The sequence below is a fragment of the Thunnus maccoyii genome, chromosome 22 (assembly GCF_910596095.1).
Source record: "Thunnus maccoyii chromosome 22, fThuMac1.1, whole genome shotgun sequence".
Taxonomy (NCBI): domain Eukaryota; kingdom Metazoa; phylum Chordata; class Actinopteri; order Scombriformes; family Scombridae; genus Thunnus; species Thunnus maccoyii.
This window is the reverse complement of record NC_056554.1, coordinates 7720155-7733831: the sequence shown is the minus strand read 5'-3', so window position 1 is coordinate 7733831 and position 13677 is coordinate 7720155. Positions and strand designations below refer to the sequence as shown.

The window sequence follows — 13677 nt, the reverse complement described above, 5'->3', positions numbered from 1 at the left end:
GCCTGACGGTCTGAAATCACTCCCAGTATAGTAGACACTCGATTTACTCAAGTAGTGAGCAGTAAATTTAGATTTCTGACGCTTAAATAATATAATCGTCATTTTACTTCGTCACTGACACGTGTAGCGTTGCACTACTGTACTCTTTGCATCTTTAAAATGCTGCACATTGCCTTATGGGACTGTTAGCAGATGGACAGACACTCAAACAAGATGGCAGACAGTAAATATACTGTTGTGCACCATAAAGTAAATAGGGAGTGATTTGTGTTACAGTTACATGCTTTTTGCTAACATGTTAGCGAAGAGTTGCCTGCTTACATACTGTATCTAAACTTATTTAGCTTAGCTTAGCTTACTTAGCTGCTAGATCAGCAGCCATGAGTCGTCAAAAATACGGTTTGGTTCAAGTTTGCTTGAGTGACATTACAACAAGTACGTATTCATGTTTTTGTGTGTTTATGTTGCAATAAATTGGATTAAGTTGTGAGTCTGTGGTTGCTTGTGCGTGAGCAAATATGGGTGTTGGCTTTGTTATGGTCATTAGTCATGTTTTATTAGTTGTTTGAGTAATATATTTTTTTTTACCTCTGGTTGGTTTGTTTGAGGTTAAATTAATCTCACCGGCTTTATTCATTAGCATTAGTCTTTAATCTGTCCCCTGATGAGTTAATCTGTGGCTCAATGTGTTCCTTTCTTTGTAGTGTGTGCTGAGGTTGTGTGCGTGTGTGTGTGGGCGTTTCATCGGGATGTAGCTACTAACAAACCAATTACTGGTTCCACCTTCATAGGAAATGAGACTGTCTTTGTGAATTTTCTTTTCTTTCACAGAGCATGTCTGGCCTTTTTCATCAAGGTCAAAAAAGATCACTATTGTTGGACTTCAAAAAAACCTGATAATTTCCTCAGACACATATAGAAACATGCACACACAGAGCGCACACACACACACTCTCTCTCTCACCACCACTCCAAAAAAGTTCAGTACACAGCTGTGCTCTTTCCTCCCAGCAGCTGGGACATGAACACACATACACACACACACAGACACATTCATACGCAGACAGAGCTTTGTCCCGTGGTGGATCATGGCAGAGGGATAGAGTAGGAGAAACAAGAGCAGGAGCACAATTCAGAAGCTTTTGGGATTTTGATTCATGTGATAGTTTTGAGATTAAGGAGACAAATATAGCTGAGATTACACATCATGTATTATGTACAAGTATTGCATTATTCATTATATATCATGATTATGCATAATTTAGTTTATTGTATTTTTCCCTGCAGTGGATTTGACTTTGAATTAATATGTAGGAAACAATATTTGAAATCCAGGCAAACAGAAATCCAGGCGGACGTTTCAAGAGTAATGGAGATAGCTGTTTGTCGTCTGTCTGATTTTAAAGAGAGGAAATAAGAAAAAAGTCACAAAAACAGAGTGAAAAAGAATGATCAAGAGATACACTGAGAAGGGATTAAAGGGTTTAATCAGGAGCTCTGATCGTGTGAGAGGGTAGGGTGAAACATGGGTCACTCTCATTTCTCTCCCCACTATTCTCATCCCTCATCTCTTTATCTCTTTGAACATCTTGCTGATAATGTGGTGTTTGATTGATCTCCTCCTGGCATCCTTTTTTTCTTACATTTCCTTGGATAAAGGAGGAAATAAACAGATTTATTTTGTTCCATTTTGTCTGTACAGCTTCCTGTCGACAGCAGTTGTTTCCAGCTGGCTGCAGAATCCATGTTGGAGCTGATGATTGAAAACAGAAAATCTCACCTCCTTCTCACCTCTCTCTGTCCTCAGATACCGTTCTGGGTCCAGAGAAGTTCGGCGGCGTGGCCAACTTCAGCACCTTCCTACTGGACCGCTCAACAGGCATGCTCTTCCTTGGCGCCAGGGATGCTATACTGGCTGTAGACACCAACAAGCTCAACCAGTCACCGCGCAAGGTAGGAGGGATGTGTGTTTGTGTGTGTGTGTTTTTTGCATGAAAGGGGTAAAATCAACAATTTTCTCTGTAAACCACTTTTAACATGAACAGAGGTTTAAGGGCTCTTAATGTTGCTAATTGAAGAAGACAGTTTCAGGCTGGGCTTTTGAATGATGTTTGTCTTATTTACATCCAAGAGATCAACTAGTTTTTCTCTCTGTCATAAAAATTTTAAAAAGTTAGAACAACTTTCCATAAAATATGATCTTGGAGCAAAGAGAAATTGATTAGACTGCAGTGATCTGGATTTCTATGTTTAATCATAAAATATGAGCCTATTAGACTGGATTCAAAATGCTAAGTGATGTTTGCAGGGTCAATAAATCAATTTTACTGTTTTTTGCGTAGGCGGAGGTTAGGAGTCTCTGGATAATTCATCATAAATGCATTTATTTGTCGAGCTAACAGTCCTTTTTTCTATTTTGACCTGTCACAGCAGGAAAAACACAGGTATAAATACTGAAATAAATGATGGCTGAGTTCAATTTAGCTGCCAGTTTCAGGATTTGGGTACAGTTTATTAGAAAGGAGTCATCATTAATATTATTACTGTCTCTCTTTTGTCTTGCTGCAGATTATTTGGGATGTGCCAGAGGAGAAGAGGAAGTCTTGTGTGGCAAAGGGAAAGACGGAGGTGAGAGCTGTGTGTGTGTGTGTGTGTGTGTGTGTGTGTGTGTGTGTGTGTGTGTGTGTTTGTTTCCTCTCACACACCCTCTTCTGTTGTCCAATTCAGCTTGCAGTAACATCTGCATCACATGATGGTTGCAATTCATGCAAACACACAAAGTACTGTATTCATTCCCAGAGCTGTAAGAAAGGTGCTGCCAACACACATTCATGACTGTATATGGAGTGATTTACAGTGACTCACAGTATTTACAGTAGCTATTTCCTCCAATAATCCTGTTGTAACTTGTCAGTGATGATGTTGTTGAAACATCCAGGGATACCCTTATAAGTGCAACCACAAAAATTTTAATAGTTGCGCAGATAATAATGTGTCTTGTGTCATTTAAATGTACTAACACCTCAGTGAGCCTCTGTAATATCTTGGCTTCTGATAGGCATTTTCGTTTTGGATCCAGTTCCCAGTTAGTAAAAATTTCTGGATTTATGAAGCACCAAGTCTAACAAATCTCTTATTGAATCATAATTTAGTTCTTTGAATGTCTATCTTTGGGATTTAGTTTTTAAATATAACATTATTTAACCATTTTGTTAGTGAAATCATTGAAAGCTGAACCTAAATAGAAACTAGAAAGATCTAGATGTGATAAAATGCTGTCAAATCTCTAGCACACAGTTTTGTTGGATTTAAGTACCCTCAAACATTTGAAATGTGAGATTTCATGTGCTTGTGCCTGTATTGTGTGCTCAAGCATGGATGCCTATGTGTGGGTCACAACCCTGTGCTGTTAGGAATCGGATGGGAAGTTCTGGGAATCATGCCAAGGCCTCATCAGGGATATGTGTGTGTGTGTGTGTGTGTGTGTGTCTGTACTGAGACAGAAAGAGAGCAAGAGAAAGGAAGGGTGTATATGAAGTCACAGATGTCCAATAACTATGTCTATGGAAAGTGATTAAATAGGGCGTACTGTACAATCAAGCTGTACATCTCATTATGCTTCGACTACAATAGGAAATCAACCGTCAATCAACTGTTTACATTAAACTAACTGTACACTGGAGAATTATTTGTTGAGTTATGTCTTTGTTTTGACAGTTTTCCAGGCAGTACCAAGCTGAAGAAAGGACTTCAGCGTCACAATCTAGGGTGTTAGATCCTTCTAATGGAGAAAAATACCTCAACTACAGTATATTTACACTAATGACTTGATAATGCTAAAAAATGCCTGATAAATGCCTCCAGTTCAGAAAAATTAGGTCAAATCAAAAGATAAACAAAGCCAGTGGAAGGTCAGAGTTTCAATGGAAAGGAAAGCGCAATTAGTTCTGACCCATTTTACACAATCATCAGGGTAGTTTTCCACTGTAAGGTGGTACAAAGGTGAATGATTGATGAAGACAGTAAAGAGAGGGGTTGCTGCCATTGATTATCAGATTACATGTGAGTATGAAGGAAGAAGAAGGAGGAGAAGGAAGGAAATGGGAAAGGGAGGGGGGTGATAGACTGGAATGAGCAACAAAGGATAAGGAGACAAGGGACAAGACAATAGACTTAACAAGAAGTTACCTTGAAGTTGACCTAGAGAGATGGTGGTGTGTGTGTGTGTGTGTCTGTGAATCATGCAAAAACTACAGACCCATTGAGACAAATCAGGGCAAGTCGGCAGGGTGGCGCAGTGCTTCACTGCTATCCGCAGGATGTTGCTAAACACTGGGAATGAGTGATGTTGTAATAAATAAAATGGTAGTTAACTGGAGCTTAATGTCAACATTGCATTCACCATAGCCAAACAAAAAGCTTGAACTCATTTTGTCTGATTACATACATCACTGAGCCGTCACTGTATGTCTCATTCCTGTGTCAATAAGTGTTGAATGAATAGTGAATATTATTTGGTGTTGACTGGAGAGTTGTTTGTACGCTCCTAGATTACATACATATCTGTGGTGGCTGTTAAAAGCTGCCCATCAACACTTTAAAGTGCTAAATGAAAGTGCGTGTGTAGTAAATTTTGACTATAAACCAGAAAAAGTAGCTATTTCTATGCTTAAACCTGCATTTTTTAGATATTTTTGGCCACTTAGGGGCAGTGTAACAACCTGTAAAACTATTATATACTATTAATACTATTACTATTATTATTATCACTTTAAAAAGGTGTTGTAGTGAAGTCTAATATTCACTCTCCAAGTGTAGCTCTGGCTTGGTCTCCATCAGCTCCTGTGGAAAATAGTTCACCAGCTAGTCACTAACTTTGTCTATCATTTGGTGCTGGACAAGTATATAGGGTACAATGGGTTTTTTGTTGATAACAGCCGTCTGCTGCGGGTAGAAATGATGCTGAAAGCAGTGAGAATGAACAACAACAGTAAAGCCGTAAAAACCAAACCAAACAATGAGCTGAAGGAAGCTAAAGTGAAACTGCAACTTTGCTTGGTTTTTTTATGATAATATCACTTGGTATTGTTGTAGATGATGTTGTGTCAAAAAGCAAAACCTAGTGTAAAAAAGTACCGTATTCATGAGAAATTTGGCAGAAGAGAGAAAGTGAGAGAATTGAGGTAGAAATTCAAGCATTAGGAAGAAAGTTCTGCCATGTGCACACACACGTGTAATTCTCTGTAATTATTGCTCTCACTAAGTAAGTGTCAGTAAGCATGAAAAGCTTTTTAGATGTTTTGGCGGCAGGACATTTAATTTCCACTGTCCAGACTGAAGTCACAGAAGCTTTTAACGTTAGAAAGCATAATTACTTTTAATTATAATCTCCTGACACTCACATAGAACAGAGTCGAATAGAATAGATCCATTTGATTCACCTCATGCCAGATTGGAAATGAAGCTTATTAGTATGAATGAGGTTAATTTGGGCTACAGAAGTAGATAATCCCAAGATGATCCCTTTGTTACTAGCTTGAGCTCTCTTTCTCCCTCTGTTGCTCTCTGTCCGTCTCACATGGAGCCGTACCAATGCGAGGATTGGTGTGTGGTGCTGATGGGGTGGTGGTGATTTGGGAGACGTGATGTAGACATTATAAGGTGCCCACATCCTCCAGGAGCGAAGGTGACTCAAGCCTGGACCTCATCCAGGATGACTTGATGACAGGATGACTGTGTTTGTGCACGCAAGCACTCACACACGCACAAGTTCCCTGAAATTGCCCACGTCATGGTTTCACGGTTACCAAGGAGGGACAATAGGGGGTGTTTTTCCATTACAGATGTGGACTGAATGTGTGTGTATTTGTAAAGGAGAGGAGAGAGAGAGAAAGCGGGGCTTGTGTGCTCAACAAATATATCATCTATGCTGTATATTTGTGGGACACTGGAGCATATAAATGTAGTTTTTTTGTGCATTTATGTATGATTTATGCATGAGAATGAGTGGTCTTAGGTTGCAGTATGCATGCGTCTGTGTGTGTGTGTGTGTGTGTGTGTGTGTGTGTGTCTGTGTGAGTTAGACTGGGTGGTCTCTGCTGGTATCAGTCGGGGTCTCGAGTGTCTCTATCAGCAGTGGGGGTCTCCAGTTTCCAATCAGAATCATTGATACTCCAGCTGTTCTGAGAATCCTCTACAACCTCCTTAAGCTTCGATTTTGGTTCTGAAACGAGATATTTAATTTATAAAAAGTAGTAACACCAACACTGATTAATTCATTTAATATAGTACACAATGTATTGTAAAATATAATGTACAATACTATAGAATTAACTTTTCCCTGAGAGTAAATAAATGTGAATTTAAGCTGTTATCCTCTGAGTTGTTCATACTCCTGTAGCCATGTATTTTATATACTGATTGAATTTTAATTTAAATATATGATAAAGTTCTATATTTTAAACACTGTGTATTTAATATATTTATTATTGTGTAACTGCAAATGAACCTCCTCCTCTTTCACATAAAGAAAATGTTTCATGAGCCAGACACTGAGCCAGACTATTGATAATCTAATGCAATTTAAAAAGGACAAATATTTGTTTTTCCTTTATTTCTGACTTTGAACCTGGATGTAAGTTTTTTATTTTTGGATGTTTGTCCTCCCCTGCAGGTGGACTGCAACAACTACATCCGCCTGCTGGAGTTCCTAGGGGATGGACGGATCTACGTGTGTGGCACCTATGCCTTTGACCCCCAGTGTGCCTTCCTGGTTAGTCTGTTTGTATCTAGTCTGTCCTCTTGTCGGTCTGTGTTTGCATGTGTGAATTTATTTGTGAGTTAAACCTTAACATCCGCCACACAGTGCACACACACAAACACACACACAGCTACAACATACTGTGGTTCCATACTAGTGTGTGTTGGTGTGCATGTTTGTCCCCGCTCACGTCTTATATTTCTGCTTATTTAAATGTGTTTGCACCTGTAGTAAGAGCTGCAAATGAATCTCTGTGTCAAGATCCCACACAGGCCCTTTACCTAAGGGACAGGCAGGGGAGCACACACACAAACACACACACACACACACACACACACACACACACACACACACACACACACACACACATTCTGCGTTATCCTCCCACTGCCAACAAATTATTCACATTTAAGTTCCAACATTCATTCGTAACATTCAAGTCTTTTAAATCGCGCTTTTCCTCAGTAATTATTAGAAAATTGGTGTCAGTCAACCAACAAAAGCTTTTAGATGTTTTGTTGCAAATGACATTTTCCAGCAGGTACTTTGAGTGCTTAAGTAGCTAAAGCTTTTAGTACAAAGAGCATAACCAGAGTCAATTATAGTTACATTAGAAGCAGCACAGCTAACCGAAATGCAACCTGAAGAGATCAAATTGAAACAAGACTGCAGAGAAAAATGAATAATCTACATAATTGCCATCATTTATTTGGCATATAATTCTTGTCTTTGTTGTTCTAATCTTTCCCTCTCTTTTCCTGTCATCCTGCAGGAGCGCTCCACCTTCACTCTGGAGAAAGCTGAGGATAATGGGGTGAAGATGGAGACAGGGAAGGGGAAGTGTCCCTTTGAGCCCAGTCAGCACTACACGGCTGTCATGGCAGGTGAGTCAGTACCACTGCACGACTGATGACTTGTTTGTTTGTTGATCAGCATATCGTCACAATCTAATATATCATTTTAAAGGCTTTTATTGTATTTCAATGTGCAGTATTTAAATAAAACTCACTTCTTTCTCTCTTGTTTCCTTTGTAGGTGGTATTCTATACACAGCAGCCACAAGCAACTTCCTGGGAACGCTCTTTGACATCTCCCGGGCAACGGGCCCTGAGCAGGAGCGCATCCGAACTGAGCGATCCATCAACTGGCTCAGTGGTGAGACATACACGTCTGCACACACACACACACACACACACACACTCAGACACTGACACTTGTCAACCCCCACATTCACACATGTTGACATGTCCACACACACAAACACACTTACATTTATCATACATTCACACAGGAACAAGTGAGTTAATGGCTATGTTTGTGTGTGTGTGTTTGTGTTTGTGTGTTTCACAGACCCAGAGTTTGTGAGCTCAGCCTTCATAGAGGAGACTCCAGACAGCAACCCGACAGGAGATGATGACAAGATCTACTTCTTCTTCACTGAGGTGGCCAAAGAATACGACCTATATACCAAAGTCAAAGTGCCCAGGGTGGCGCGAGTCTGCAAGGTAAGCTAATATCTTGGTTGATTCATTGATTGATTGACTGATTGATTGCCTTGTGTGAATTTTGGCTCGTCTTTCTTTCAGTCGGACGTGGGAGGGATGAAAACTCTGCAGCGGCGTTGGACCACCTTTCTCAAGGCCCAGCTGGTGTGTGAGGACAAACCCAGCGGTCAGCGTTACAACATCCTGACTGACGTTTTCACTACGCAACACACACCAGGAGACCCCAGCAGCACGCACTTCTATGGGCTTTTCACCTCCCAGTGGTGAGCTGAGGAACACACTAACACGTCCACAAACTTTTTGCCTCCAAAAGTTACATCACCATGGCTAAATGTTGACCTTTCTTTCTTTGTGCCTGTGTGTCTCTTATAGGGAGAATGAGGAATTATCAGCAGTTTGCGTTTTCAGTCTGTCTGACATCAGCAAAGTGATGGATGGTTCCTTTAAAGAGCTGAAGAAGACTTGCGAGAACTGGATCAACCCTGAACCTGTCCCCACACCAAGACCTGGCCAGGTACTAAAACCGTACAACCATGTTACAACTGCATGCCTCTACTATCAATATGTCTGCTTTTTACAATGTCTTTTATTGCATTATATTAATGTAAATTACTAATTTTTTCTCCTTCTCTCTACATTTTATTAGTGTCTGAACAATGCTTTGAAGGCTGAAGGGTTTGAATCTTCCCTGAAACTCCCTGACAAGGTGTTGACGTTCGTGAGGGATCACCCTCTGATGGAGAACAGTGTTACTGCAGCGCCCCTGCTGGTGCGGAAGGGGATCAGATACACCAAGCTGGCTGTAACACAGATGGGCGGCAGAGAAGAGCGAAGAGGAGCAGTGCTGCACCTCGGAACAGGTGATGGACATGAAAGTTGTGAAAGTTACACTGACATGGATACTAAAAACTGTTTCTTTCATCATTTCAAATACATCATTTGACTTGTAAGTTGATTTGAAAAAAAAGAACCAATAGATCATTTGCTGGGGAGTATTTATGGGGGATTTGTGTGGAAATTATGACAATTGTATGAGTTTTTTTTTGTAAAAGTTTTTGCAGTGTGTTTAATATGAAATAAATGTAACTTAAAGTTGTAAATAAATCAAAAATAAATAGTGGTAAGTGGTAACAAAAGATGAGATTTGTTGTTTACTTTGTGTTGCAGACCGTGGGGAGCTCCACCGCGTGGCAGTAGTGGGACAGAACGCCACCTTACTGCAGGAGATTCCTCTGTTCACCTCACAGGAGCCTGTCAACAATATATTACTGCACCAGGTGAATGATCTGCACAGCACTACATGCGCACTCATAGACATGCATATATTAATCTGCAGTGCCTGGAAACATCAGTTTTAGTGCTCAGTGATTTTGTAATGGTTCCCTTTGTTTCCAGGGCTGGACTCTGGTGGGCAGCCCTCTGTCTCTGGCTCGTGTCCAGGCTGAAGGTTGCGGTCTGTATCCCAGCTGTGAGGTGTGCGCCAGAGCCAGAGAACTGGGCTGCGTGTGGAGCACAAAGGAAAAAGCCTGCCGGCTCACAACGGCAGAGTGAGTACTACGTTAGCATTGCAGAGAAATTGAAAGCACCCAAAAGTGAAACGCAAAGACAGGAAATGGTTTTGTTTTGTGTAAAAACTGACCTTTTTTTATTCATTAATTCTCTTTGTGTATTTTGTTTCAAATCTGTAAAAATGCTTACACCTAAGCACACTTTTCAGAATAGTTGACAACATTTTAGTAATGTAGTGTGTAAGAAATGTAGAAATAGAGCAAGTTAGGAAGCACACTTGTGTTTCCTTTACATTCAGCAATAGCCGACTGTCACGTTGTAACATCCTAAATTAGTAAATTAATTAGTGAATTTGTTTTTATTCATAAATTTATCATTTACTCCATAAAATGGCAATACATGACAACAAAAATCGATGAAAAGTTAGAATCAGAGTAATGACTCAAAATTACTTAGTTTAACCAACAACACAAAAAGAGAGAATAAACCATAAATTATCTTTGCAGCCTTTGTGTATTATATTGTAGATATTATATTGTATGTATATTTATTATATATATTGTGTGTGTGTCCAGGCCTGGCCCAGGTGATATGGTGGACGATGCCTTAAGAAGATGTGATGCAGTGGAGGGTAAGGGTTTCCCTTTTTGAATTTTTTTTATACCTACTTTAATGTGGGATCAAAGATAATCTAACTGTCAAGTTCTTCATTGCTTTCAAACAGGAATAATTATTCCTTTTCTACCTGTTGCATATTTACCTGAAACATCTCTCTCTTAGTCACATTAAACCTCTCTGTTCCTTCTTTCCTCCAGGGCGTTGCTCCCCATCCATCAGGGAGCTGCGAGTTTCCAAAGGTCTGCGCCTCTTGTTGCCATGCGTCCAGCTGTCTCCCAGGCCTTGTAGCTGGGAGCATCCTCCCCACAGACACACCAGACAGCACCACTCTGACCTGGAGGTGACCGTCAGCGAGGACAGTCTGGGAAAATACATCTGCACATGCCAGGTACAGAGGAAACACACACACAAAAACCCCTCCAGTTATACGACCATGCTCACTAAATGAAAATCATAAGTCACACCTCTCTCTTCTTCTTCTCTGTCATGTCTCTCTACTGCAGGAGGCGGGGCCAGGTATCAGAGACCCCACCCCCTGCCGCAGAGCAGCCTATCAGCTGACACTAGAGGACCCCAGTGCTGGAGGAGCAGTGGCGACACCAGGAGGTCGTCATGTCATGGCCTTCTATATAATTTTCTTCCTCTGTGGTGTGGCATTTACTGTATGTATCTACTGCTTTGTGACACATCGGCGCAATTTAAGGGACCAGGGCCACCACCTGCCAGATAATTCGCTGTCGTCTGAGAAGGGGCGGGACTTGCTTGGCTCCTCAGCCACGCCACAGTCCCCTAGCAGCGCCAGCCTGCTGTCTGAAGGATTCCGCTTGACTGAAAAGCGTAACGGGACGGCGACCACAAACACGACCACGACATTGCTCAGCAACCAGGGTAACGGTGGTCACCATGGCAACAGCTACAGTGGCACGGTGATCAGCAGCAATCCCAGCAATGGCCATGGGAATGCCCTGTACGCCAACTGCAACACAAGCAGCAGTGGGCTGAAGTTCTCTGAAATTTTAGCTCCTGACATGCTGGATGGAAGGACGGGGGAGAGGGAGAGGGGGAGGCCTGAGGGGGGAGAGAGGGAGTCGGGAGAGGGTGGTGAGGTGGATGAGGGGCTGGGGGACGGGTTAGATGGGTTAAAAGGACTAGAGGAGGAACTTGCAAGCTTTCCCGTGTTTAAAACACCAGCACCCCTGGCTAAGTGTGAAGAAAGCTCAATATGAAAAGGTGAAACAAATATGCTGTACTGTACTAGTAAAACCATTTTGCATCATCCAAATAAACTGGATACTACTGCAAGGAACGCAAGACGGCAGCCTCAAAGTGACTACTGCCAAATGCCTTTGGATGGGAGCTGTGGCACGAAGAGAGACTAAAGAGATATAAAAGAAATATATGATAAGTTATGTCTACACGTGAGAAAGACACTTGAAACATTCTGTATGGAGAGAACTTAGAGACAGAAAACATATTTAAGAGTTGGGATAGACTGCCTATTGTGAGTCACTCAGGATGGGAGCCACAGCTAAATAAATGTGTCATATGTATGTACATATAAAATGTATATATAAACAGTCTGAAAGTCTGACAATTCAAATGTTACAAAGAATCAAAGATGAAATGTCTACGAATCTAGACATGGAAAAGCCATACTGTCCTTCTCCTTATCTTCTGTTGTGGTTTGCTCTCATTCTCTTCTTCTCCCAATGGCACTGCAAAAGAAAAAAATTGCACTTTGAATTTCTCAGCACCTCTCTGACTCTCTCTATTTCTCTCTCTGACACACAATTTAAACACAATCCCAGACCTCCATGGGTCCAAAGGCACCAAAGGACTGTTGAGCCATAGACTGCCCAGCCAGACTACACTGGGCTTCAAACAGAGAGATGTCACTGTCAGAGACTAAAGAACCATAAATTCACTGAAGAAACATGAGCTACAGTGACCATGATGGGGCTGTTCCTGCCTACGCTGCCGCAAAGGTCAAGAGGATGATAGGTCACCTGTCAGATTTGTGTCAGTGTGGAAAACAAAAGGTGCACAGCATGCATTAACTGACAGCTGATCAGATCTGTCACTGTTCATTTTCACTGTTACTGAGACAGAAGGCAAATTCTTTTCTGATGGATGTGAAATTAATTTCTGCCTTGCAGAATGGACCTTACCAGACACCATCACCTCGTTTTGTGAGTGTGGATTTCAAAACGTAAAAATGTATTGTTTTTGTCATGTTGTTTTGTAATAAAGTCTAAAAAAGTTGCTCTTATCTTCTATCACTGTTCCCAACTCCAGACTGAACATGTTTAGTGAAAATCTGGGTGTGAGAAGGTTCACAGATTTGAAACAAACACTGGCGTCTGCTCATTTGAACACGATTTGAACTCTCCCTAAACGGACCAAAGTGTGTGTGAAGTTGTCTGTGGCTATGTGTGAGTGTGTGTACCTTTTAAGACATTAAATAGCATACATAAATTATACCTTAAGAATCCATTCTGCACACATACACTTGTAGTTTCAGCTTGCACAGTAAAGGAATAGTTCAACATTTTGGGAAATATGCTTAATTGCTTCCTTGTCGAGAGTTAGACAAAGAGATCAATACCACTTAAATGTCTGTATGGTAAATATGAAGCTGCCGCCAGCTGATGGTTAGCTTAGCATAAAGATTGGAGAGGGGGGAACAGCTACAGGCTTTGTCTGAAAGTAACAAAATCCACCTACCAGTCCCTCTAAAGCTCACTAATTGACACAGTATATATAATTTACAATTTCCACTCTATGTGCTGAGCTAACTTGCTGCTGCTGTAGCATAATTTGTCACGCGCTGACAAATTATGGGTTCAATTCATCATCCTAGCACCACTGGCTGAAATTTACCTAGAAAAATTTATGTCAAAAATGTAATGTTTCACTTTGACTGATCTCATTTTGGAATGAAGCCTGTCGATAGTTTATTTCTTGTCCAGCACTGAAAACATTTGAGAACTCACCACATGCAGCTCCTGTCAAATAATTGGAAAACAGCATCTAAACTCATTGAGAGTTCATTGTTTGAGTGACATGTACAACCAGTGGTTTATGCTACATATTTTGGAGCACAACTTGGATTGGCATCTTTGTGGAATGAGAGAGATGACTTCATATTTTATACCAAATATTTCCTGGCAGTGAAGTGCTCCTCTCACCCTCTCACTGACTTATTTAGCTAATGGATGAATTGTCCAAATACAAGAGGAATGTGTCCTCCATTGTTCCTCCAATCACTCAAAGGGAAGACATAAG

The 13677-nt window shown here is 41.0% G+C and overlaps 1 protein-coding gene across 3 annotated transcripts in view; it reads left to right on the top strand.

Annotated features, from left to right (window-relative positions):
* sema4f (sema domain, immunoglobulin domain (Ig), transmembrane domain (TM) and short cytoplasmic domain, (semaphorin) 4F) overlaps positions 1 to 12640 on the top strand; it is a 105446-nt gene extending 92806 nt beyond the window's left edge. For all 3 annotated transcript variants that reach the window (XM_042401198.1, XM_042401196.1, XM_042401199.1), the window contains 14 exons: positions 1808 to 1953; positions 2569 to 2628; positions 6674 to 6772; positions 7533 to 7644; positions 7796 to 7915; positions 8111 to 8265; positions 8347 to 8528; positions 8638 to 8779; positions 8912 to 9125; positions 9433 to 9542; positions 9661 to 9812; positions 10350 to 10405; positions 10590 to 10780; positions 10896 to 12640. In XM_042401198.1, coding sequence (XP_042257132.1) covers positions 1808 to 1953; positions 2569 to 2628; positions 6674 to 6772; positions 7533 to 7644; positions 7796 to 7915; positions 8111 to 8265; positions 8347 to 8528; positions 8638 to 8779; positions 8912 to 9125; positions 9433 to 9542; positions 9661 to 9812; positions 10350 to 10405; positions 10590 to 10780; positions 10896 to 11618 — 2462 coding nt within the window. In that variant the 3' untranslated portion in view covers positions 11619 to 12640. The remainder of the gene's footprint in view (positions 1 to 1807; positions 1954 to 2568; positions 2629 to 6673; positions 6773 to 7532; positions 7645 to 7795; positions 7916 to 8110; positions 8266 to 8346; positions 8529 to 8637; positions 8780 to 8911; positions 9126 to 9432; positions 9543 to 9660; positions 9813 to 10349; positions 10406 to 10589; positions 10781 to 10895) is intronic.
* Positions 12641 to 13677: the final 1037 nt, after the last annotated feature.